The sequence below is a fragment of the Rhinopithecus bieti genome, unplaced genomic scaffold (assembly GCF_001698545.2).
Source record: "Rhinopithecus bieti isolate Rb0 unplaced genomic scaffold, ASM169854v2 scaffold_17667, whole genome shotgun sequence".
NCBI lineage: Eukaryota > Metazoa > Chordata > Mammalia > Primates > Cercopithecidae > Rhinopithecus > Rhinopithecus bieti.
This window is the reverse complement of record NW_016809668.1, coordinates 955,262-980,360: the sequence shown is the minus strand read 5'-3', so window position 1 is coordinate 980,360 and position 25,099 is coordinate 955,262. Positions and strand designations below refer to the sequence as shown.

The window sequence follows — 25,099 nt, the reverse complement described above, 5'->3', positions numbered from 1 at the left end:
TGGCGATTCCTCAAGGATCTAGAACTAGAAATACCATTTGACCCAGCCATCCCACTACTGGGGATATACCCAAAGGATTATAAATCATGCTGCTATAAAGACACATGTACACGTATGTTTATTGCAGCACTATTCACAATAGCAAAGACTTGGAATCAACCCAAATATCCATCAGTGACAGACTGGATTAGGAAAATATGGCACGTATACATCATGGAATACTATGCAGCCATAAAAAAGGATGAGTTCGTGTCCTTTGTAGGGACATGGATGCAGCTGGAAACCATCATTCTCAGCAAACTATCACAAGAACAGAAAACCAAACACCGCATGTTCTCACTCATAGGTGAGAACTGAACAATGAGACCACTTGGACACAGGAAGGGGATCATCACACACCGGGTCCCATTGTGGGGAGGGGTGGGGAGGGATAGCATTAGGAGATATGCCTAATGTAAATGACGAGTTAATCGGTGCAGCACACCAACATGGCACATGTATACATATGTAACAAACCTGCACGTTGTGCACGTGTACCCTAGAATTTAAAATATAATTAAAAATTTTTTTTAAAAATAAAAATTACTACTGGTATATTAGCAACTTATGACAGGGTCTCAAACATCGTTTTAAATGCTGGGAATTAAAGCAATGAAAATACCAAATCCTTGTCTTTATAGAGCTTATGGGATCACTGTAACCTCCACCAACCCAAATGTCCATCAGTGACAGACTGGATTAAGAAAATGTGGCACACATACACCATGGAATACTACGCAGCCATAAAAAAGGATGAGTTCGTGTCCTTTGTAGGGTCATGGATGCAGCTGGAAACCGTCATTCTGAGCAAACTATTGCAAGAACAGAAAACCAAACACCACGTGTTCTCACTCATAGGTAGGAATTGAACAATGAGATCACTTGGACACAGGAAGGGGAACATCACACACCGGGGCCTATTGTGGGGAGGGGGGAGGGGGGAGGGATAGCATTATGAAATACACCTAATGTAAATCATGAGTTAACAGGTGCAGCACACCAACATGGCACATGTATACATATGCAACAAACCTGCGCCTTGTGCACATGTACCCTAGAGCTTAAAGTATAATAATAAAAAAAAAAGAAAAAAAAGAAAATAAAATGAGGTTCCTAGGGTGGATCCTAATCCAATAGGAATGGTATCCTTATGAAAGGGGAAATTTGGACACCATGACAGATGCACAGAGGGGAAGATGGCTGTGCATCAGGTAAGATGCTGTAGCACTCTACTTAGAATAGCTACATAGGAAGTACTGTAGAATGTAAAAGGCAGTAAATCTAATCAAATTGCAAGGAGGCTTGAGTTGAATGAGTTGAGATGGTGAGGGCAACACTGCTGGAAGAGGAAGGGCTTGAATCAGACCTTGACTTTGAAGTAGGAACATGAAGAACACCCTAGACAAGAAAAGCTGGAAGCAAATTCATAGATTCACAGAGGGGAAGATAGCCATGCAAAGGAAGATTAGAGGGATACATTCACAGGCTGACAGATGCTAAAGATTGCTGGCAGACCATCAGAAGATAGGAAGAGGCAAGGAAGGCCCCTACTCCTACAGGTTTTAGAGGGAACATGGCCCTGTCTGCACTTTGATTTCAGACACTAGTCTTGGAATACATTTCTATTATTCTAAGCCACCCAGTATGTTTGTTATAGTAGGCCCAGCAGATTAATACACTCTCTTGAGTTAGTTCTTGTGAGTAGTTTTTAATCCATCTATTTACATTGCAAATAGAAATCTTTCTGGACATTTATATTCATGAGTTTTCTCTACAAGTGAAATGCCTAGGAAGGCCAGTCTTTATGTCAGGATCTATGGTTTTGATTCTATTATCTTCTATAAGATTCTGCCTCCTCTTTTCTTTCATGATAATTGTCTTTGCAGTCTTACAGACTTCATTTTTAATTCTATCCATCTATTCAGTCACTCACATGTGTATATGTACTTGTATTTATGCATTTACTTGTTGAAAATCTGGTATGTACTGAGAAGTATGCTGAATGATTGGGACACACAGATTTTCAAAATATTCTTGATTTTAAGAGTTTTTAGAGACAACCATAAGATGCTGTAACAAATACTATTCATTATTTATCCATTTAATTAGTATTTATTGAACACTTTTTGTTTGCCAGGCTTTATGTAAGGAGACAGAGTAGTAAATGAGTCAGACCTCAACCCTATTTGCTTGGGGCACAGAGTCTAGTCTATGAAGCAGATAAGCCCAATCTAAGACAGAATCACAGATTGGGAGTTGAGAGGAATGAGGTAGTATCATCAATGGCTTCCTCAAGATGGTGATATCCAAATTGAGTCTTGACAGGTGAATAAGTGGTAGCCAGGGAAAGGCAGAAGTAAAAAGAAGGTATTCCAGGCTGAATGAGGTATAAGAATGCTTCCATGAAGCATTCAGGGAACTGGGATTTTGAAATTCGCATGCTCAGGACTAGAAAGTACATTGAGGCTGAGTGTGGTGGCTCATACCTGTAACACTAGCACTTTGGGAGGCCAAGGTGGGCAGATCATCAGAGGTTAGGAGTTTGAGACCAGCCTGGCCAACATGGTGAAACCCAGTCTCTACTAAAAATATAAAAATTAGCCGGGTGTGGTGGTGCGTGCCTATAATCCCAGCTACCTGGGAGGCTGAGGCAGGAGAATTGCTGAAACTGGGGAAGTGGGGCTGCAGTGAGCCAAGATCGCACCACTGCACTATAGCCTGGGTGACAGAGGGAGACTCCTCTCAAAAAAAAAAAAAAAAAAAAAAGAAAAGAAAAGAGAAAAGAAAAAGAAAGAAACAACATTGAGTAGAAAGCCTAACAAATCCATGGAAAACTCTACTTCTTGCTCCTCTCTTCTCTCCTCGATGTAATTACGTAGGGGTGGGTGGGGGCGGGGGAGACTGGGAAGCAGAGGTGATTTGGGCAGCCAAACCCTTAATGACCAAGGTGACTTCAGCTCGCTATCCTTCAAAATCACAGCCTCACGGATTAGGCTTCTTGACCTCCCCTAATCCTCTGAGTGCTGGAATGGCCAGCAGGCTCTTTTCCTGTCTGTCCCGAGATTTGCCAGCCTTAGTGAGAAGTTTGGCAGGACATGGCACAGGGTGACATGGTGCTTCAAGTAGGCCCTCTACCCTGCTTAAGCAGACCATGAAACCAATTTAAGCCTGGCTTGGCAGAGGAATGCAAAAGATGAAGCCATTTCCCCTGGAGAGATCTCCCTGTCTCTGTCTCAGGAGATTGATATGTGAGAAGACAGGAGAGGAAGCAGCTAGCTATTGATGCAGGGGTGATTAATTCTCTCAGGGCTGGGGAGACACACACACACACACACACACACACACACACACATACACACACACACACACAGACAGTAGAAGACATGGACACACATATACACACAGACATTGACATACATGCATATGCCTGATGCACACACATACACACCCCTGTGGGCAGTGCCTGCTGTTTGCACAGGCTTCCTATTCACACAGATGTTCTATTCACATGATGTGGGGAACAGCAGCCCATGTACTTTCTAGCCCTGAAGGGTGTTGACTTGGGGAGTGAGAATGAGGCTTTCCACAAATGTTTTTATATATGACCACACAAAATGACCTAAACTGATTTTTCAAGTTAGGTTCAAAGATCTCTTCATGTAGAATGCATGTTTTACTCTTTGATGTTTTGGTATCTTAGGGCGAGTTAAGGGATTATTATCAGGCTGAAGCCTGAATAAATTGAAACCCTCACATTAGGATTTATATTGGCTTATTAAATCCCTCATTTGTTTTTGATTATCCATGATTCTCATTTATTGCTAGGACTTTTATCCCTGGGACACTATTTTTAAACACACTTGGATCTGATAGAACTGATGAATTGGCCTAAATCCCTAAGTTATATTTACTAAGTAGGAGACACGTGAGCATAATATCAAGCACCAGACTGCCCCAGAACTTTGAATTTCAACATACCATCCACTTCCATCTGTGTTTTATGACCTTGGGAAAGTTACCCTCTTTGAATGCCAACTCGTTTATCTATAAAATAAGGACAATAACAATAATTACAATAATAGCTTCCAGTAGTTATTGGGTGCTTGCTATGTGCTGGGTACTGCTGTAAGAACTTCACATGTACTAATTCATTTAATCCTCATGGCAACCCTAAGATCTAGGTACTATTATTATGCCGTTTTATATATAGGGCAATTGAAGTAACTTGGCTGAGTTCACATAGCTAGTTGTAAGATATCCAGGATTTGACCCTAAGTAGTCTCACTCCAGAGTTTGTAATCGTGTTTTTCCCTGCTAGCCTCTAGCTTGTACAGGTGTTGGAAACAAAATACCATGTGGTAGCTGCCACCATTATTATTGCTATCATTGTTGTTATAATATTATTTCTCATACACAAGAGAGAAAAATAGAAAGAATTTGTCTTTGGAGTTCCTTTTTGCTTATGCTTAGAATTACGGCTATTGCTATGCCCAAGTTAGAGTAACTGTTTTTCTATTTAATTTTGCTTGCCTCCCACATTTACAATAGTTCACTGTTTTGCTTCATGCAGCCTCACATTCTTAGGCTACAGAGAATTTTCTAGTTGCCCTCTGACCCTCAGAGCAGATTATCTATTTTCCAGCTAGAAAACAGAAACAGTGGGGGCAACCCAGCAACTAGATTCTGAATAAGAACACTGGATTACACACAACTTGCAAATGAAAACCATGGAGAGTGTTTTTACCCCAAGCCACACAGAGGTCAGATGAATTCCTATTTCTTGACTATCATTCATTTATACTAAATCACTAGAAAAATCCTCAAGCTTTATGAATGCAACCATCTTCTTTCTTTCCCACTCTTGTTGTCTAGTTGACCTCTTACCCTCTACTCTTCCCTCTCAAATAGCAAGGAATGCTTTTCTTATTGATGGCTAAGAACATGTTTGAAAGCACAGAAGATTTTTACCTGGGGTAACTGCATATCATACTCAATTCCTTTCCATAGTTTTAAAGACTAAAATATAGAGAAAGGGCAAAACTTCTCACAGCAGGGTTGTAAGAAAATCCTTTCTTATCCTAGTGAAAAATATATGATGTCTAGTGACCATCTGGGTCCCCTATTCTATCACATGAGTCCAGCTCTTAGTGCATTTTATCAATTGAAACACTCGAATATAGAATCTATTCTTAAATAACCAGGAACTCACAAAAATGCTTTACATATATTAATTCATCTATCTGCACAAAACCCCTATGAGGTAGGTACTTTTAAAAATATTTATCTTGGCCGGGCGCGGTGGCTCAAGCCTGTAATCCCAGCACTTTGGGAGGCCGAGACGGGCGGATCACGAGGTCAGGAGATCGAGACCATCCTGGCTAACACGGTGAAACCCCGTCTCTACTAAAATACAAAAAACTAGCCGGGCGAGGTGGCAGGCGCCTGTAGTCCCAGCTACTCGGGAGGCTGAGGCAGGAGAATGGCGTAAACCCGGGAGGCGGAGCTTGTAGTAAGCTGAGATCCGGCCACTGCACTCCAGCCTGGGTGACAGAGCGAGACTCCGTCTCAACAACAACAACAACAACAACAACAACAACAAAAATATTTATCTTATAGATAAGCAACTGAGGACAGAGAGGGGTTAAGTGACTTGCTTAAAGACACAGTGAGTGGTGGAACCAGAATTTGAACTCAGGAAGTCTGGTTCTAGACACTACATTCTGAATCACTAAAGTAGCTCTTGGTTCTTCTGGTTTATGATAAACACTGAGCTCGAAATTGGAAAACATTACTTTTCAGGCTTTGAGCTTTGCCAGCCAGTGTCTATTTGGACAAGTGGCTTAATACCTCTGGTCTCTCTTTTCTCACAGATAAAATGGGAGGATTTAACTGAATTACATTCTGGGATTCTACAACCCTAGTCACTAAGGGCGACTCACTGGTCAAATTGTGAGATTCCAGATACATCTGTCAGCTAAACTTCTTACCATTCTGGGTTTTTGGAATGTAAAGAATGAAGTCATATGATCTTTTGGTATTGATAGGACTAATAGTGCTAATAAAGCCTATTGGGAAGTGATGAGAGTTTGGCATGCACCAAGTTCTTCATGTGACCATGATCCCCCAATCGCTAGAAGTGAAGGAATCCCAAGGCCACTTGAAGATCATGGACTCACTAGTGAAGTGACGTGGTTCATCCCTATTATCTGGCATGGGCATGGGGCCCTGGAGTGGAAATCTTCCTTGTACTTCACTTTTCTTTTTTTGAGACAGAGTTTCATTCTTGTTGCCCAGGCTGGATGCAATGGCATGATCTCAGCTCACTGCAACCTCCACCTCCCGGGTTCAAGCGGTTCTCCTGCCTCAGCCTCCCGAGTAGCTGGGATTACAGGTATGTGCCATCATGCCCGGCTAATTTTTGTATTTTTAGTAGAGACAAGGTTTCTCCATGTTGGTCAGTCTGGTCTCAAACCTCTGACCTCAGGTGATCCGCCTGCCTCGGCCTCCCAAAGTGCTGGGATTACAGGCGTGGGCACCGCGGCCGGCCTGTACTTTACCTTTCTAATTGGCCTTTCAGGCAGAGAGAGTTCTATGTGGACAAGTGGGCACATTTGATACTCAGAAAACGCATCTATTTCAGATACTAGTCTCTTCACAGAGGAGGGTTTTGGGGCTCCCAAAATGTGGTAAGTAGCAAATAATTACACAGCTACGGAAATGGCATAAATGTTGGGGTAGACTTTCATTTAAAGTTTACCTCTGCACAGAGAGACAATGGAAAGAGAATTTTACACATTTGAGAATGAAACAACGTAGCAAGATATTGTCTTCAAATATATCAGACTTCAACACGTTATTTTTGTATATGTTAAGAGAAAGGAATATAATCCATGGGACCACTTTCTACACACATATAAACACACAACTGCAGTAAGACCATGTGTGGTAAAGAGTAGTCTACCTGTTGCCAACCTTGTCATGCAGAGTATCCCTCCTGGAGGAGTTAGGTATGGAAGGGTGAGCTGGAAAACAGCACTTTTTCTTTTCTAGATCAAGGGAGGGTCAATCCCGCTCACATGTGGTTTCACTTCACTCCACCATGGGTCAGCTATATTGTCAGCTTCTATTGAGTTAAAGATAAAGTGCCTGACACTATCCATTTTCACATAAGGTGTTTCTAGGTGTGCCTGGGATGTGCCTTCCCAAGGCCTATGGTAGTACCTAGCAGGTAACACAGAAAAAAGAAGAGAGAAATGGAAGCATTCCTGGCCCCCAGACTGTCATCTTACTGTCTCCCCTCACTTGTGAACAAATGGCCTACCATTTATGCTCCCTAACCCCCAAAAGCCACAGAGTCAAACTAGACAGTGGGGCACATCTTGTGAAGGAGATCTGACTCCATATCAGCTTCTCCTCCCTATTAGAATTATGGCATCATTTTCTCATGAAAGGAGCATTGATAAATGGTCTAGTCATGGTGGTTTTACATCAATAAATATCTTGCTTGCATCAATTTCCTTCTGTGGTTTTCTACAGCACGATGAAACTTAAAATTGTGCAAACTCTGCTCATCATGTTCTCTGATTTTTGTTGGCATGCTAGTCTAGGCAGAAAGTTGAGGCAGGAAAAGTATGGTAGAAGGAGGTGGGGGGTCTGTTGCCCATCTACAAATATTTTTTTTTTTTTAATTTGAGAGAATTTCCCTAGCAAGTGCATCAGTGGCATAAGCTTTGTGAGCCCAGGAGGTTGAGGCTGCAGTCAGCCATGATTATACCACTGCATTCCAGTCTGGGCGACACAGCAAGACCCTATCTCAAAAAAAAAAAAAAAAGACCAAAGGAAAAAAAAAAGGGTGCAGTCTGATTTCTCAAAGAGCATCCTGAGCACATTCAGTAATGATCTACGGTGTCCTCCCATTTGCACTTTGACTCTAATAAAGGAGTAACCCATGTTTGACATGTGGGGTTTTACTAATGCCAGAGTATACATTTCCTGACACTTTTACTTTTTAAACTTCAAAGCAACTTGAATGTCCATTTCACATCTGAGAGATCTCTGTAGCACTGCTGTTTCTCTGTGTTAAGCAAATCTTCCAATGACATCTGTACAATAAGCAAGCATTTTGAAGACCGATCAGATAGTGGGGCTCTGAAAACCAATCCACTGAAATAGCTCATGTGGCAAGGGATGAAGGGATGCCCTAAAAGAAGAAATAAGGAGAGACTAATAATTCGGTATCTTGTACTTCTATAACACCTAGTTTCACAGAACTCAGAAAACTTTGCAAAACATTCTAACCGAAGAGTTCTTGAGTTTACCACTGAGGGAGACGGCAAGTCATTGGCATTGCATGAACCATGTGGTCCTTCTATCTTCCATACTTTTTCGCCACTGCCTGAAATGCAACATAAATACATTGCCCTGTCTTCTAGATCTCTCTCATATGTCCTGAGCTATGAAAGGTGTCTGAGGCAGCATGGCACCTTGGAGAACACATGAAAGCTATAGATAAATTGTGAGGCTTCAAGTTCCAGTGTTGTCCATAGGGACAGAGGTTTCATAAAAGTTAATTTGATCCATTTTTAACAGTCAGCACAGTGATTATTGCATTATGTGGTTACAGGACACAAATCTATCAGATTCCTGGTCATTGAGAGTAACTAGAGATACTCTTATACAGTGGAATCAAGCAATTTTAGGCTTACCTGGAAGACTGAAAGGGGACGGAAGGCAGGGCACAAAACTGCCCTGAAGTTTCTTGAAAAGCCTGGATTGGGACTCTGGGGGAATATCTAATTAGTAGATCAATAACATGTGTGATTCGATTTTTAAGAAAAAATATTTTACTAGCTCTAAGAACAAGAGACTCAGCTCAGTGGTTACCTTCTCAAGGTCACCTTCTCTAACCTGGATTAGGTGAATCCATCATCTCTGTGTTTCCATAAAACACTGGTTGATATCTCTAACATGACTGTTATGGGTCTGTCTTGTAACAATCTGTTTGTATATTAGTTTCCTAGTAAGTTGTTAGTGCCTGGCGCAGGGTCTATGTCCTAGACTTTACTGTTTCTCCAGAACCTATGACACAGTAAGAATTTTATAAATGTTTGCTGAACTGTGCTGGATTTTCTCTTAACCAGTAGAAAATGCCCACCCTCCCAAGGATTAGAGCTAATAGGAAGAGATAATGAAGGCCAGGCATTCTTGGTCTAGACTGGGCAGTACCTTTCCTCTATAACAGAGCCTGTCTTTCCTTCAGGAAAAAAGGTGAGAACACAGTTTTCTAAAGTGCACACAAATCACCTACATCCTCCAGTCAAGGACCGCTTCTTACAAAGATACATAAAAACCCCTACAAAACCTAAAACTAATCTCTATTACCATTCATAGAGTACTTAGTATGAGCTAGGCACTGTGCTGAGCGCTTAACACATTTATCCTCACGACCACTCTCTGGGGTTAAAGAGGAAGAAACTGAAGTTCTGAGAAGTTCAACAACCCACCCAAGGCCAAAGAGGTAGCATATCATATGAACTGGATTTTAACCCTGATTTGTGGGACTCAGAAGCCATGCTCTCACAGCTGGAATGAAGGGCTAGGAATCAGTCATTTACACCTTAGTGTGAATTAGTTTAGGTAGTTTTCTTTTCCTAATTCTTAGCTGAGTTGAATTGAATGGGGATGGGGGTGGTGGAGAGTGAAGAAAAAGAGTTGAAAGAAGTGAGAAGACTGTACCCTGTACAAGTGACTGAGAAGGGTCAGCTGGGAATTTGGGTAGTCAAAAGACAAGGTGACTGAGAACAAGTCTTTAGGGGAGAGAGGGAACAGGCACTAGGAAAGTCAGAAAGAGAGCAGCACAGAAAAGGAGGCAAGGACCCAGGTTTGCCCTGGGGAAAGAGAAAAGAAGTGGGGTAGGGGGGTGGAGAGAGAGAGAGAGTGTGTGTGTGTGGGTGGGTGGTGGTCGGGGGACTGGTGGTGGTGGTAATGTACAACATGAACAAGCATCACCGAAGCATAAGCTAGACCAGTGGCAGAGCAAAGATACAAAGCTTCTTCCTGATTTATAAGCAAAGGATGCATTTCTGCATGTCTTAGTATTTCTTTATATTTTTTTCAGGATATGAGCTTTTTGCCTAATAATTCAGTGGTGGGTTTGAACACATTCACTTTAGGTCTACTAGACTTCTCTTTTAGTATGCTTCATTTCCTATGCGTTGGGCTCTGCCCTGAGAAATCTGTACTCGAATGAATTTTTGACTGTCTTTCAAATGCTCACTTTCACGAAGAGCCTAGTCCTACTCTCGTTAACTCAGAGTATAAGATGAAGGTTATCTGATAGAGATGAAGCAGACCTTGTTAACTTGTGATGTTGACTAGGTTGTAAGCTGCTATGAGACTACAGTTGGTTCTTTACACTGAGGTCATTCCCATGCTTACACCATGGTACCCAGGACAGTGTGAGAGACAGACGGGATGATGGATGGATCTATAAACACAGTGACAGAGGGACAGACAGCCTCGGGCTCTCAGTAACTGCTTTGGAATTAAACATACCTTGTTCCAAGTTTGGACCTGCCACTGGCTAGTTACAAGATATCTCAGTAAAGACAGTTTCCTCAGCTGTAAAGTTAGGATAGGAATGGAATCACTCTTATAAGATTGTGGGGAAGATTAATCAAAACAATGTATATAAAGTGATGGGCACAGTGCCATGCATATTGTAAGTGCTTAATAAATAGAAGCTATGAGGGAGGCCATACTTTGCTCAAAGATGACCTGTGAAGGTCAGCAAGGATATGGGGGCAAGATACCCTGTGCCTTATCTCTACCATGATGTGGCTTTTCCTTTTTTCCTTCTTTTCTTTCCTTTACTCTCTTTGTTCCTTCTTTCCTTCCTCACTTTCTCCTTCTTCCCTCCCACAAACATTAGAGGAGACAACTGGCTAGGAATAACACAATTCATAGACGCTTCCTGATTTCTTCCTGCCTTATCCCAGGCCATTGCGGCCATTGGGACACAGCAGCTCATTTCAGGATCACACTTCTTGTCAAGATAGTGAGTTCTTGTGATATCTGGTCATTTAAAAGTGTGTAGCACCTCCCCATTCTCCCTCTTGCTCCTACTTTCACCATGTGAAGTACCTACCCCTGCTCTGCCTTCCACTATGATTGGAAATTTCCTGAGGCCTCTCCAAAAACAGATGCTGCTATGCTTTCTGTACAGCCTGCAGAACTGTGAGCCAATTAAACCTCTTTTCTCTTTTCTTCCATTTTTTTCTTTTTGAGTTGCATGACTGCCTGGTGCACTCACGGCTCACTGCAGCTTTGACCTCCTGAGCTCAAGTGATCCTCCCACCTCAGTCTCCCGAGTAGCTGGGACAACAGGTGCATGCCACTATGGCCGGCTAATTTCTGTATTCTTTTTAGAGACAGGGTTTCACAGTGTTGCCCAGACTGGTCTCAAACTCCTGGGCTCAAGTGATCCTCCCACCTCAGTCTCCCAAAATGCTGGAATTACAGACATGAGCCACTATGCCCAGTGTCTCTTCTCTTTATAAATTACCTAGTCTCAGGTATCTGTTTATAGCAATGTGAGAACAGCCTAATACACCAGCCCATGCTACAGAGCAAGTGAGAAAGCCAACATCTGTCTGATCTTAAAACCCTACGATATTTCTTTTTTTCCAGGCAGTGTCACTACTCCTGGTGGGGAATATTTAGCTTTGGCGTTGCCAAGTCTCGTCTTGGTCTTGTCCTACTGAAGTTTCCCCATTCTTAAAAATTGCCAAGATCCCCCCATTAGGAAAAATCATGTCTGGTAAAAAAGAAACACCATGATGAGACAACAATCAGCTATCTCTTCCAGAGGCATATATATGATCAAAGTAAGTCATGGCTTGGTATTTAACAGCATCACTAATAGTGGAGTAAGTGTCAAGCTCCAGGCAACTTGGGCAGAGGGCCCTTTCTACCTGTGTGAATCACATAGTAGTTCCTTTAGGCAGCCAAAAAGGTGTCTGTGTCTACCCACTCAGTGACCAGAGTCGATAGCAGTAAATTACAGAGAAGGCACCACTTTCAGCTGTTCTAGCACGCAGCCTACGGCCCGTGTCTGTGCCTGTCTAGGCCTCAAGGATGGCAACTCCCCATGTAAAAATTGAAGCCTCATGAGAAGGTAATGAGCATCTACGGGTCTGGGAGCTGTGTTAATGCAGCAACAATCATTCTTTCCTTAGGTTTCCTGTGCCCCTGACATAAACACCAAAGTGCACTGCAGCCCTGGATAAAGATAACTAGATAAAATGATGAAGAGAAAGAGGGAATGGAAAAGACATGAATGAAGGAAGAATTCACTATGAAAAAGAAGGTAGCTGGCTGGGCTCTGCTTTGTGACAGATCTTTCTGCACCTGCAGTAGATAACCTAAGAGCCGACTAACCTTGGCTGGCGCCATGACAGGAATAATATTTTCAGAAGTATGAACTGTTCCTGAACTGCATCTGCCAGATTATTGGATACAAATCAGAGCATTCTCTTTTCATTCCCTCATTTTATGTCGCTTAAGTATCTCTTTTCTCTATCTCTTTCTCAGGTCTTTTCCTACTTTGTTTTCCAAGTTTAAGGAACACAGTAATATAGCATATTTCTAACTAAAAGGTCAATAGAAAAACTCTTCTCATCAAATTGTTCATGAGGCCTTCTGCTCAAAATTTCCAAAGAAGGCATCTTGTATACTTAGGAAGCAATAATCATCATTTCAAAGCATCAGCCAAATTATTGCCTGCTCTTAAATTATTACTTTAGGACTTTGGAAACACTAGATTGTAGGGAAAGCAAAAAACTGAAAGAAAAAACAAAGATTTATTTTGGGAAACTCCACGTTAGTACTGTTGATTGATTTGTAAGGTGGAAGGTTTTGAGCTATAAACCTCCAATGTTGCATCACCATATCCACAGGAGAAAGCTATCTGGTGGTGCTATTTCCATTCTCATGGTGCTTATGAACAATGAGGTTGATGACTGGTACAGATACATCAACTCTTAGTGGAGTGAATAACTCAGGAGGTTTAACTTAGTAAGTGTCTTAAGAAGAGCAGCACTTAAGGCATCCAAGATTTAGAAAATAGAGTGACCCCTCCAGGACCATTCCCAAACTCTGGCTTTGGCTGCTATAGGGAACAAAGTGGGTCTTGTTCACTACTGTATCTCCCACACAATGCTTGGCACAAAGCAGGCATCAATAGACATTTGTTCAATGGAGACTAAAGGAAGAGAAATTCTCGTTATCTTAAAGGGCATCATAACATTCTAAATGGAGGGATACAGGATATGTGTATCGCTTTACACATAAACAAACACCATTAAGGCATTATAAAAACATTTAGCATTTCAATGTTGAACCATCCTTGCTGCCTAAATGCTTTCACCTACATTTTTCTTATGGCCATGTAAGTCTTGTTCCCTGCAGACTTTTCGTGACTCTTTATAGTTAAAGCCAGTTCGTGTTTTGTAACTAATAGAGGTGCTTTGTCTTTGGAACTTAAATTTGACTCAAGGTATTTTTCTGATTAGAATTTAATTTTTCCTTCTTTGTTGAAAAGTTTCAATTCTGTGGATAATTATCATTTCCTTCAAAGAATCACAGAATATTAGAGCTGGAAGGGTTGCCAGGGATCAGACAGCTGCACCGCTCATGACGCCCTGACACCCTTCCTTGGGGCTGTATCCTCCTCCTGCCAAGTGGCTAGGCCAAGTCAACACACACTGGGTTGATCATGGGAACAAACAAAATGTGAACATACCTGGGACAGGAGGGCATTACTTTTTCAATGAAAAAATGTTACGGTTCAGATCACACAGAGCACATTCTTTATTTTTGACTCTACATGAGAAAAAGGAAATAAGCCTACGATAAAAGCTAACCCTCATTACCAGTTTAGCTTTCTTGGATGAGCAGCGAGAGTCATCTTTCTCTAAGTAAATCTGAAGGTTCCACACCCCTGGCTAATATCCTTGAATGGCTCTTCAATGCCCACAGGACATAAAGTCTAAACAACTTAACTTGGCATACTGGACTCTCCTGGATCTGACCTCTGTCCATTCTCTAACACTTGCTTCCATTTTCTGTCCTTCATTTTGTGCTCATGGTTTTCCTTCTGCCTGCAACATCTTCCTTCTTTACTTGGGTAACTCCTACTTATGCCTTACCATTCAGCACAGGCATTGCCTCCTCCAGGAAGCCTTCTCTCAGCCTCAAGCTTCCACCAAACTCCATGCTTGCCCTGTTCACGAAGTTACTGTTTTGAAATCTTCTTCATCTATTAACTGGTAACTCCTTTAGGACAGGGGTTTGTCTTCTAGTCATCCCTGACAACCAAATACAAGCAGACACAAAGATGCTTGTTATTTGTTTTTTTGTTTTATTTTCCTGAATTGGGATGCAAAAACACTGTCTGCTTTAATATTTGTGCAGAAAGTTAACTCTAACCAATGGTCTATATAAAGGCATTTCCCAGAGTCTAGGCAGAATTATGTGGTCTAAGGTGCTGTCCAATCACATAGATGTTAAGAAACCAGAAAAGCTTCCCTCTCAGGATGTAATTGCATGGATTTTCCTAATGCTGATGTTTCTATCTCTCTAGAATGAGTCATATCATATACGCTTTCAGGTGACATGATGGGAAGGTAGATCTAACCCCTTGATTTTCACCCCAAACTCATGCAGCAACTAAATATATGCATGGAAGGCAATTGTCTTTATTATTTATTTATTTATTTATTTATTTATTTATTTAGTTTTGAGACAGAGTCTCACTCTGTTGCCCAGACTGGAGTGCAATGGCACCATCTTGGCTCACTGTAACTTCCTCCTGGGTTCAAGTGGCTCTCCTGCCTCAGCCTCCTGAGTAGCTGGAATTACAGGGGCTAGCCACCACACTTGGTCAATTTTTGCATTTTTAGTAGAGACATATTTTTGCCATGTTGGTCAGGCTGGTCTCGAACTCCTGATCTCAGATGATCCACCCACCTCAGCTTCCAAAAGTGGTAGGACTACAGGCGTGAGCCACCGTGCCTGGCTTCAAAGCGATTTCTAATATCATCAAAGCTTATTTCTCATAGATTCGAGGCCGATGTAACAGGTGATGTAAAGATATTCCTTTCCATGTATGACCATGGAAAGGAATATCTTTAGGAAAAATGAAGATTTTAGCCCTGAGGCAAATAAACATACGACCTTTACTCTTGTTGATGTCAAAATGCTGCTGGGGACAGTTGTGATCACTGGGCTAATACAGTCCCACTAGAGAAACAAAAGAGACTCTCACTGGCCCAGTCAGGCCCAACTATTAAGGAACAGGCTATGGTAGGTTCTTATCCATCAACGGAAGAAAAGAGAGAGAGACAGTGTAAGATACATCTGAATTTACCAAGGGGAAGGCAGTAGTAACAGCATTAACTCTTCAAAGGCGCCTGGATATGGACTCAATTTCTGTGGATGCCAGTGAGCTCTGGTGTACTTTTGCTTTAAGCACTTAAAAGTTAGTATGGACAGAGCCAAAAGGCAGCGTATGGAAATTTAGGAGTACAACAGAAGATAAACCAATATTTCAAGAGCATGTTGAAACAGTAACCTTTAAAACAAGTTGTCACAGGGGAAGAACATGCAAAGCTTTGAAAGCTCCATCAAATAAATTAAAATATGATTGTGTTAAAAGGCAGCACCTTCTGCTCTAGCCATTGTAAGCTAATATAAAAGAAAATTTGAAATTGAAAATCATTTGCTGCTAGTATACATGGATTTTGTTAGTGTATAATAAAATAGGCATTCTGAAGTATGCTTTTAAAGAGAAGACTCTGTGACCTTTCAGACGTGTTTCTTAACTCTCTCCTTTCAAACAGGGATTCTCAAGCTTCGTTTATAGCTCTTGCTGGTTCTAAGAACCATCCTAGGTCTGAGAACAGAGACTGCGGCTGGGGCAGGGGGAGGGCAGAAACCAAGTACTGTTCCTGGAATTACGAGCTTTTTTCCCCTTCCCTGTTTATCTACTCTGTACCACTCAGCTGTTCTCTGTTGCACAGAAATAAAAGTTTAGTTTAAAAAGTATGTTAGAACAAAGCTGCAGAAATTGCTTGGAATTTCCTTCATTTTCAGCATCTGGCTTTCATTGCTTACTTCATTCCCCTCCTCCACATACGTTTACCAAATCTTTTCAACACACACTGGCCTGGCTATCAAATGCTATAATTAATAACAGTCATACACTTTTTTTTAAAGGTAGTACTTTCTGCTTTTCCTTGGGCTGCTCTTGTCATTGCTATTGTAAACCAGGGAGATAGTTGTTAAAGCTTATTATTATTTTGGAGACAGGGTCTCATTCTGTTACCTAGCCTGGAGTGTAGTAGTGTCATCACAGCTCACTGCAGCCTTGACCTCCCTGGGTTCAGTGATCCTCCTACTCTAGCCTTCCAAGTAGGTATGACTACAGGCACCCCACAACCAACACACGCCCAGCTAATTTTTGTATTTTTTATAGAGACAGAGTTTTGCCATGTTGTCCAGGCTGGTCTTGAACTCCTGATCTTAAGCAATTCATCTGCCTTGGCCTCCCAAAGTACTGGGATTGCAGGCATGGGCCACCACACCCAGACTAAAGCTTAATTATTAAGACTTTAGGTAAATAAAAACATCTAATACAATTTAAGGCCTGAATTTTTAAAAATCATGTTTTCTTTTAAACTAGAAGTACTAGTTTGAAAATGAAAAGAAAGGAGAAGATAATGAATTTTTCTGAGTGTCTACTATGTTCCTATTTCAGAGATGAGAAAATTGAGGATTCAAAAGGTGTATGGCCTCTTGAAGGTCAGATAGCTGAAAGTGACAGAGCAGGTCTAAATCAATGTGCTGATTCTTTTATTTTGGTGTCTCAGGGATGTAAAAGATTTTTAGTGCATAATATTAAATGACAAAATCAAGTTTCCCAACAATACACACAGTAAGATCCCATTTACAAAGGGAAAAAGCTTTATCTATTTGTATATGTTCTTATATGTATATAAATTCATAGAAAAATATCTGGAAGTATAAAGCAAAGCATTAACAATGGCTATCTCTGGGTAGAAGAAGGAACTAGAACTGAAGAAGATGGTGGTGAAAGGGGAAGGTGTACCTTTTTTTTTTTATTACTCCTGTTGTGCTTGCGTTTTAAAAATGAGAATATTCATGTATTCCTTGTATAATAATAACACAGAACACCTCCTTATTAGGAACGGGAGGCTGATTTCTTTTTTAATGACTGCTCTTAGGTCCTTTTTGGGCATTTCTCCCTTGAGCTGGTTTCACCACTGAAGGATTGCGTGGATGATATGGCTTCTAGACACACAAATTACTCATTAACTTTCATGGAAAATTCTCACTGGCAGCTCACGAGCAAAAATGGTCCTAACTTCTTATGGTTAATCTTAGGCAAAATTGTGAAGGGATTGACATCTGTCTTCCATATACTACTTTCAATCTTTCCTGACAATCAAACTCCTCCCTAGGTAATGCCTATAACTTACTTAACCTCCACCTCTCCCTCTCTTTTCTATTAAACCTTGTCCTTGTATCCTTACTTGGGGGATACTTTGTCATACATGCATGATAACATAAAAGGTTCAATCCTGACCGTGTGCAATGACTCACGCCTGTAATCCCAGCACTTTGGGAGGCCAAGGTGGGCGGATCGTGAGGTCAGGAGATTGAGACCATCCTGGCTAACACGGTGTAACCCTGTCTCTACTAAAAATACAAAATATTAGCTGGGCATGGTGGTGGGTGCCTGTAGTTCCAGCTACTCAGGAGGCTGAAGCAGGAGAATGGTGTGAACCTGGGAGGCGGAGCTTGCAGTGAGCTGAGATCTCACCACTGCACTCTAGCCTGGGCAACAGAGTGAGACTCTGTCTCAAAAGAAAAGAAAAAAAAAAAAAAAAAAAAGATTCAATCCTGAGGCTATTTATGTTTTAAGTTGGCATTTAAAGCCTTAAGCTTAAGGAAAGGATCAACAGCATCTGGAAGGTGGGAGAGAAGGGATAAGGAGGATGCAGAGGAGAGAAAGCACTGAGGTCTTCCCAGCTGTCATTGATAATATGGTCCAAACACTGCTACCTATAAATTTTGCCCTGGTCCTTCATACTCATTTATATAATAAACACTTAATAAGCATCTGCTATGTGTCAAACATTATACTAGGTGTCAGAAATATAGAAAGGAGGATTCAGACATAAAGCTGATAGCAAGAACTTTAAAATCTAGTACTCTTCAAACAGAAAATAACTATTTTTAAAAAGTGTTCTAAAAAATGTAGGCACTGCATGCACACGAACATACAAATTGGAACAATCAGAATACTTTCAGCTCAAGAAAACATCTTCCTGTCGTGAATAACCAGGTATGAGGATATATCTGCCTAAACCTGGTTAAAGTTAGACATGTGCTTCTGAACAATCCCTGCCATCACACAGAGTCAAGAGAAGTCAAGTTTAACCTTAGAAAGCCCGGCTAAACAGTTTGGACTTGCCCTCTGGGGCCTTTCGTATTCTCCATGTGATCTGATAACTCTGACCACATACAAGAAAAAAAGTGGCTTCCTAACTGGTGTTCAGTGGGACTAACGACTACCTGGGAAAGCTATTCATCTTAACCAAGGGGTGACCTCTCAGAGACAAAGGCCCGGCGGCTAAGACTTGAAATGTCATTTTGTTATGTCCCACTGAAAATGCTATGGTATTTTTTTAAACACAGGCCTAGCAGCACAGACCAAGACCCCAAAGGACACGGTCTAGAAACTTACATCCCATCAGAAGATACACAAAAATGTACAGGGAACGCTGAACCATGTGGGGTAGGACTTGTGAACTAAAGATCTAAATTGCTTCCAACAGAACAGAGGTTGTGGGTTGTGTGGGAAAACAACACACTATTATGCTCCTACCAAACACATTTTCTCTTCTGTATACATTGAACACCAGGAGAAGGGAAGAAGAGATTTTTCTCTAACGTCAGAGTGAGATATTCCACAGGAAAGGAACCTCCATACAAATATCACTTTTAGAAGGAAAATCTATTTTGACTCTGGGATGTGATTAGGCCATTATAATTTGGTCCCCTTTATTGTTATAATTAGCAACTTTCTACAAATGTTTAAACGTGTATGATCGACCCAAGAAACTCCTGGCTGTGCCCAGTGAGAGGTCCTGCCTGTTGGCTTGACAGTTGGCTCCTGGGAAATCAGAGAACTGAGTTTATCTGGAGCAAATGCAAATACATTCAGCTCAACAACAGTTCTTGCCTGTGAGTCAACAAAAGGGTCACAGGATAACCTAACCTTATCTAACTTAACCACAGTTAGTACTCTGAGAATGAGAAGTAACATCTCATGTCTTATTCCTTTTGCTGCTCAGAGAAGGATTTGGGGACCACGAGTCCCAGCAGTTTTAAGCAAGTCCCAGGCACTGACTCCTCAGCACTGCCTCAGCATTTGGGTGTTGTTACAACACAGGAATGTGGTTAGAAAGACCCTTTTGCATATTTTTCAAATAATGGCAAATAAGCAGAACAGAAATTACAGCAATCATTAGCACACAGCAGAAGCAGCTGTTTAATGCTTCTGCCTCCAAAATAAAGAATCACGGGACATGTGAGCAAGTCATGGTGACCTCAGATCATCATGTACAACCAGTTCACTTTGCAGATGTGGAAACATAAAGGGCAGACACCTTGCCCTATGCTACAGAGCTAGTTGGTGACAGCGGGATGAGAAGCCAGGCCTCTTGGCTGCCTGACAAAGAACCTTGCAGGCTTTCCATGCTGAATCGATACCACTTCTTCCTAGATGACAGGACTGTAGTCAAATAGAAGTTTGTGCCCTTTGCCCATGCACTTAGGCTCAACAACTAGAGAGCTGTGAAGTTAGGACAGAGATGTGGAACCAGGTAGGGCAGGGATAGAAAAGGAGGTTACTCAGGATTTCATGTACTGGACCTGACTTGGACTCTATCTTGTTGACTGCTGTTCTCATCGGTGGGGTGCTTCTCCAAAGCAGTGGCTGATTTTCTGGTTGACTTGGAGAATGTGGCATGAGTTGCCCTCTTAACTTCTGTATTTGAAGAGAGGATGCCCTTGTCCACCATTCAGATCATCATACAGAACAACTCTGGTGACTAGCAGGAGAAGTGTCACCATGGGATGTGCCTCCATCTGATTGCAGGAGGACTATGATCTGTACCCTCCAAGTCCCAAAGAAAGGAATCTAGCCAGCTGGGAAATAATACAAGCAGTGCGTCAGCATGACCAGCAAACTACTGTAAATGCCTGACAACAATACAGTTATTAACTGCTTCTTACATGACACACTTTGCAGAAAGAGAAAAACTATCATTTGAAATCAGCATTCCCCCTTTTATCTAGGATCTGACCCTATTCAGCAACATTTCTTCATTCCATCAGCAGATTTGAAAGTCTGGCTTTGGTTCTTAAATGTCTCCCTTCCAAACACATAGATGAGATTTGCTCAAAAAGAAGTATCTAGAAGGCAAGTTTCTTAAGACACCATAAAATTGTACGGACTGAAGCAGTGATTGGATTGATTAACTCAGTCAAGGCTGTGACTCAAGTTTGGATAATAATGAGACCCAGGCAGGGCTGAACAATGAAATGATCTAATTGATTTTACGCATGTGGAATGACACACACACAGCCAGAGCATGCTATAATGAATCTGCATGCTGTGTGCATATAGATTTCACAGTGGATCAACTATACCACCCAATTGCTTCAGGTCCTTATATTTTGCAATTCACAGACCAGTTCATTACTGTAGTGTGAATGCTTAGGACACAGGCTCAAAGGTGGCAGAACCCATGAAGTCTGTGGTCACCTCATGTTCCCTTTAGGGGAAAGCAACTGCGTGGCACACACACCTACCAGCCATGCCACAGGCTCATGTGCATGCACGGTATCTTCCAGACTCTGGCATGACCATTGATTGGGCTGGAATTCCAAAACCCTGGTTTCAATTAAACTTAAGTGGATTTGACTAAAAGTTTGAACTGATGCTAATTGGTTTTCAAAACACTGAGTAACAATAAGTGTTTCAGTCTTGCCCACTGAAAGATGCACCCAGTTCTGTATGTGCCCCTGGACAGCAGGGCAGGCCACACATCCCTTACCTTGCTGGGCAGGGATCCAAATTGCAGGATTTCAGGAGCTGTGGGGGTCGGCGGCTGGTCACGCATAGGTTCTCATCAGCAGGCTCCTGAGTCTGTTTGTTCAAGCAGCTCACCACAGCCTCCTGGACACCTGGGTACAAATCACACGGTCAGGCCAGAGTGCAAAGTGGCTGTGTGTGTGGGGGAGTGATGAAGTGTGGACAAGGCAGCTGGTGGGAGGTCCCTGTGATCTGTAGGACTCTCGCTGCATGTCAGAGATGGCAGTTTAAAGCCCGGGACTGCCAATCTTGTCAAGCATCACTCGAGCTGGGAGAAAGTACTCATAAGCTTGCTGCCTCTGGGAGCATGCTCCTTGAGGAGGGCAACTCCCCCACAGAAGAAAGGCTGCTACCTAGACTCTTGAAATGGTTAAAAAATGCCACGAGGCTAATGCCACCAATGCTGGAACATGATAATTCAATGCACAAGGAGCACAGGGTGACAAAAAAGGGCCTAAGAACTTCACATCTTGTATTTTAATCGATAGGAGTTTATTGTATTTGGAAGGGAGGCCCAAGGTCATGTTTTATATCCAGAATTCTGGAAACTGCTAGGCTCTTGAGGTCTTGAATCTAGGACTCCAGTCTTTGCTCTTTTCGTTCTGATTCTGGTTCATTTCTTTTGTGACCTAAGGCAGCAGCCTTGGAAGTTGGAACAAAGAAAGAGAATAAGATGCATAATAACCACAGCCGTGGAAAACAACCTTTCCACTGACACCCACATGCCCTGACTCAGTGTTAGTGAAACAGCAGTTTGAGCAGTGACTGGCACACTGGGAAGTTCTCCAAGGTGGTCTGCAGGGCCCTTGGGGAGATGCTTATTTTTATTTTACTTTATTTTTTAATTGTTTTTCAAGGCAGAATCTCGCCCAGGCTGGAGTGTAGTGGCACGATCTCAGCTCACTGCAACTTCTGCCTCCTGGGTTCAAGCGATTCTCCTGCCTCAGCCTCCTGAGTAGCTGGGATTACAGGTGTGTGCCACCACAGCCGGCTAATTTTTGTGTTTTTAGTAGAGATGGGGTTTCACCATGCTGATCAGTCTGGTCTTGAACTCCTGACCTCAAGTGATCTGCCCACCTCGGCTTCCCAAAGTGTTGGGATTACAGGCATGAGCCATTGCACCTGGCCCCCTTGTGGAGACATTTAAATGAGCAATGTAATAACCAGACATTTCATTTTGATGCCCAGTCATAATAATAGCTAACATTTACAGGATGCCCACTATTAACCAGGTACCAAGGCTAAGAGCTTGGCATGCATCAACAATTGCACAAAGTAAGCAGCATTTTTATCCCCATTTTACAGATAAGAAAACAGGCTGGGAAGGGTGAAAAGACCTGCTTAAGATCATACAGCTGTAAATGGTAAAGCTGAGGATGGCTGTGCCCTTAGCACTGACCAATAGACTTAATATTTAAAAACATGAAGAGGCTGTCATATCTACTTCCCTGGAGATCTTTAGGAATAACCTAGGCGTTTGTCTGGAATCATTTCAGCAGAGTTCAGTTTAAGTGAAGAGGCAAGACAGGACATTCTCACTAATTTGCCTTCAGCCATACATAGCTGTGTATATAAAGACACTTACATTTAAAGATACCTATCTATAGCTAGACATTTATATATAGTTATAGCAGAGTCTGGGACTATCCATGTACTTAGCAATATATATAAATACACACATATTGCCTTGCTTTATTTTCTGCATTGCTTCATCAGACACTACCTAGTATAGTACAGTTGACCCATCATGCTGCTCTCCTCCTACATACCCTGTGTTTCTCCAAGAAGTCATCAGCTCAATCATCGGCTAATACCTGCTAGGCTGATGTGACATTAATCTAGTCCACTTAGGAAGACCATCATTTAAAAAATGACTCAACCGGAGTCCAAATCATCTTTCTTCCTTGTAAGTCTGAGAAATTAAACATTAAAAAAAAAAAAAAAAATCACAAAGTCGGGCGCAGTGGCTCATGCCTGTAATCCCAGCACTTTGGGAGGCCAGGGTGGGCGGATGACCTGAGTTCAGGAGCTCGAGACCAGCCTGGACAAAATGGTGAAATCTCATCTCTACTAAAAATACAAAATTAGCCAGCTGTGGTGATGCACACCTGTAATCCCAGCTACTCGGGAAACTGAGGCAGGAGAATTGCTTAAACCTAGGAGGTGGAGGTTGCAGTGAGCTGAGATCACACCATTGCACTCCAGCCTGGGTGAGAAGAGCGAAACGCCGTCTCAAAAATAAATAAATAAAAATAAAAAACGAATCACAATATTTACCCTGTGGCTGTGATGTTATCTTTATATTTTCTTTTTTCTAAATTGTTTATGAGCTTCAAAATTTAATTTAAATATATCATGGCCAATTCAGGATGGAGCATTTGAGATTTCTATTAGACATTCAAATTATTCCATTATATTCTGTAATGCTGACTGCAGGGTGTTCTCCTGGTTGCAGCTCGGATGAGCCATTTGAAATTCATGGCATGATGACACAGCCAAACACTTCATAAGAAACTGTTGATGTAATCACTGATACTTCCCACTGGAATAGTCTAGCATTATTAAGGTAGTGACGAGAAGTCACTGGATGTAACTTGCTACCCCATGCAGAATCTAGAGCTGTGGTTATCTTAGAAGTTAAATTTTTAACTCATTTACCTGTTTGGTAGTATTCAAGAGATTCTAAATGAGACTCTAAAATAAAACATATTTTGGCTTTATTCATCTGTTGAAAACCTTATGAAATTGGGTCAACGATCCTGAGGCAGGAAGTGGGCCATGGGCTTGTCACATGCTTTACTTGAAAGTGACTGTATCAGGTGTGTGAGTAATGTGACCTGTGTTTCCACTTTGTGAACTCCTTCTTGATAGAACTTAGGCCCTTCTGGACATCGCCAAACCGCGCCCAGAGTCAGGTGTGTAAACCAGCCGGAGTGGCGGCGGCAGCGGCAGGACTGCTGTGGAGTCGAGAGTAGCAATCCGGAGGGAGCGTGGGAGTGATACTGGCTGCGGGAACCCGGTGACAGTGTGAGAAGTACTAGGTTTCTACAAGTTTGCATCATGCATGAGTATAAGTTAGTCATTCTTGGCTCAGGAGGCGTTGGAAAGTCTGCTTTGACTCTACAATTTGTTCAAGGAATTTTTGTTGAAAAATACGATCCTATGATAGAAGATTCTTATAGAAAGCAAGTTGAAGTAGATGCACAACAGTATAGGCTTGAAATCTTGGATACTGCAGGAATGGAACAGTTTATAGCAAGGAGGGATTTGTACATGAGAAATGGACAAGGCTTTGCATTAGTTTATTCCATCACAGCACAGCCCATATTTAATGATTTGCAAGACTTGAGAGAACAGATTCTTCGAGTTAAAGACACTGATGATGTTCCAATGATTCTTGTTGGTAATAAGGATGACTTGGAAGATGAAAGAGTTGTAGGGAAGGAACAAGGTTGAAATCTAGCCAGACAATGGAACAACTGTCCATTCTTAGATTCTTCTACAAAATAAAAAATAAATGTTAATGAGATCTTTTATGACCTAGTGTGGCAAATTAACAGAAAAACTCTAGTGCCTGGGAAGGCTCGCGAAAAGTCCTCATGTCAGCTGCTTTAATGTACTAAATGCATTGCAGCTCTGAGTGAGGTCTGAAGAACTGTTGCCCAATTCAGCAGTGCCAGCATTCCAACTTTGTTAAACCAGAGCAACATCTTAAATGGACTTTCCTGTGGTGGAACCCCTCAAGAGGCGGATGAAAGCTACTATATCAGTTTGCACATTCTCATCACTTTCCAGTATCACAAGAGAGATTTTTCC

General features: G+C 41.9%; 1 protein-coding gene and 1 pseudogene across 2 annotated transcripts in view; one reads left to right on the top strand and one right to left on the bottom strand.

Moving 5' to 3' along the window:
• The window catches only part of ADAMTSL1 (ADAMTS like 1), a 984,547-nt gene that overhangs the window by 174,128 nt on the left and 785,320 nt on the right, over positions 1 to 25,099 (bottom strand). For both annotated transcript variants that reach the window (XM_017890108.1, XM_017890110.1), the window contains one exon: positions 21,246 to 21,375. In XM_017890108.1, coding sequence (XP_017745597.1) covers positions 21,246 to 21,375 — 130 coding nt within the window. The remainder of the gene's footprint in view (positions 1 to 21,245; positions 21,376 to 25,099) is intronic.
• Positions 24,344 to 24,898, top strand: LOC108540852 (ras-related protein Rap-1b pseudogene; annotated as a pseudogene).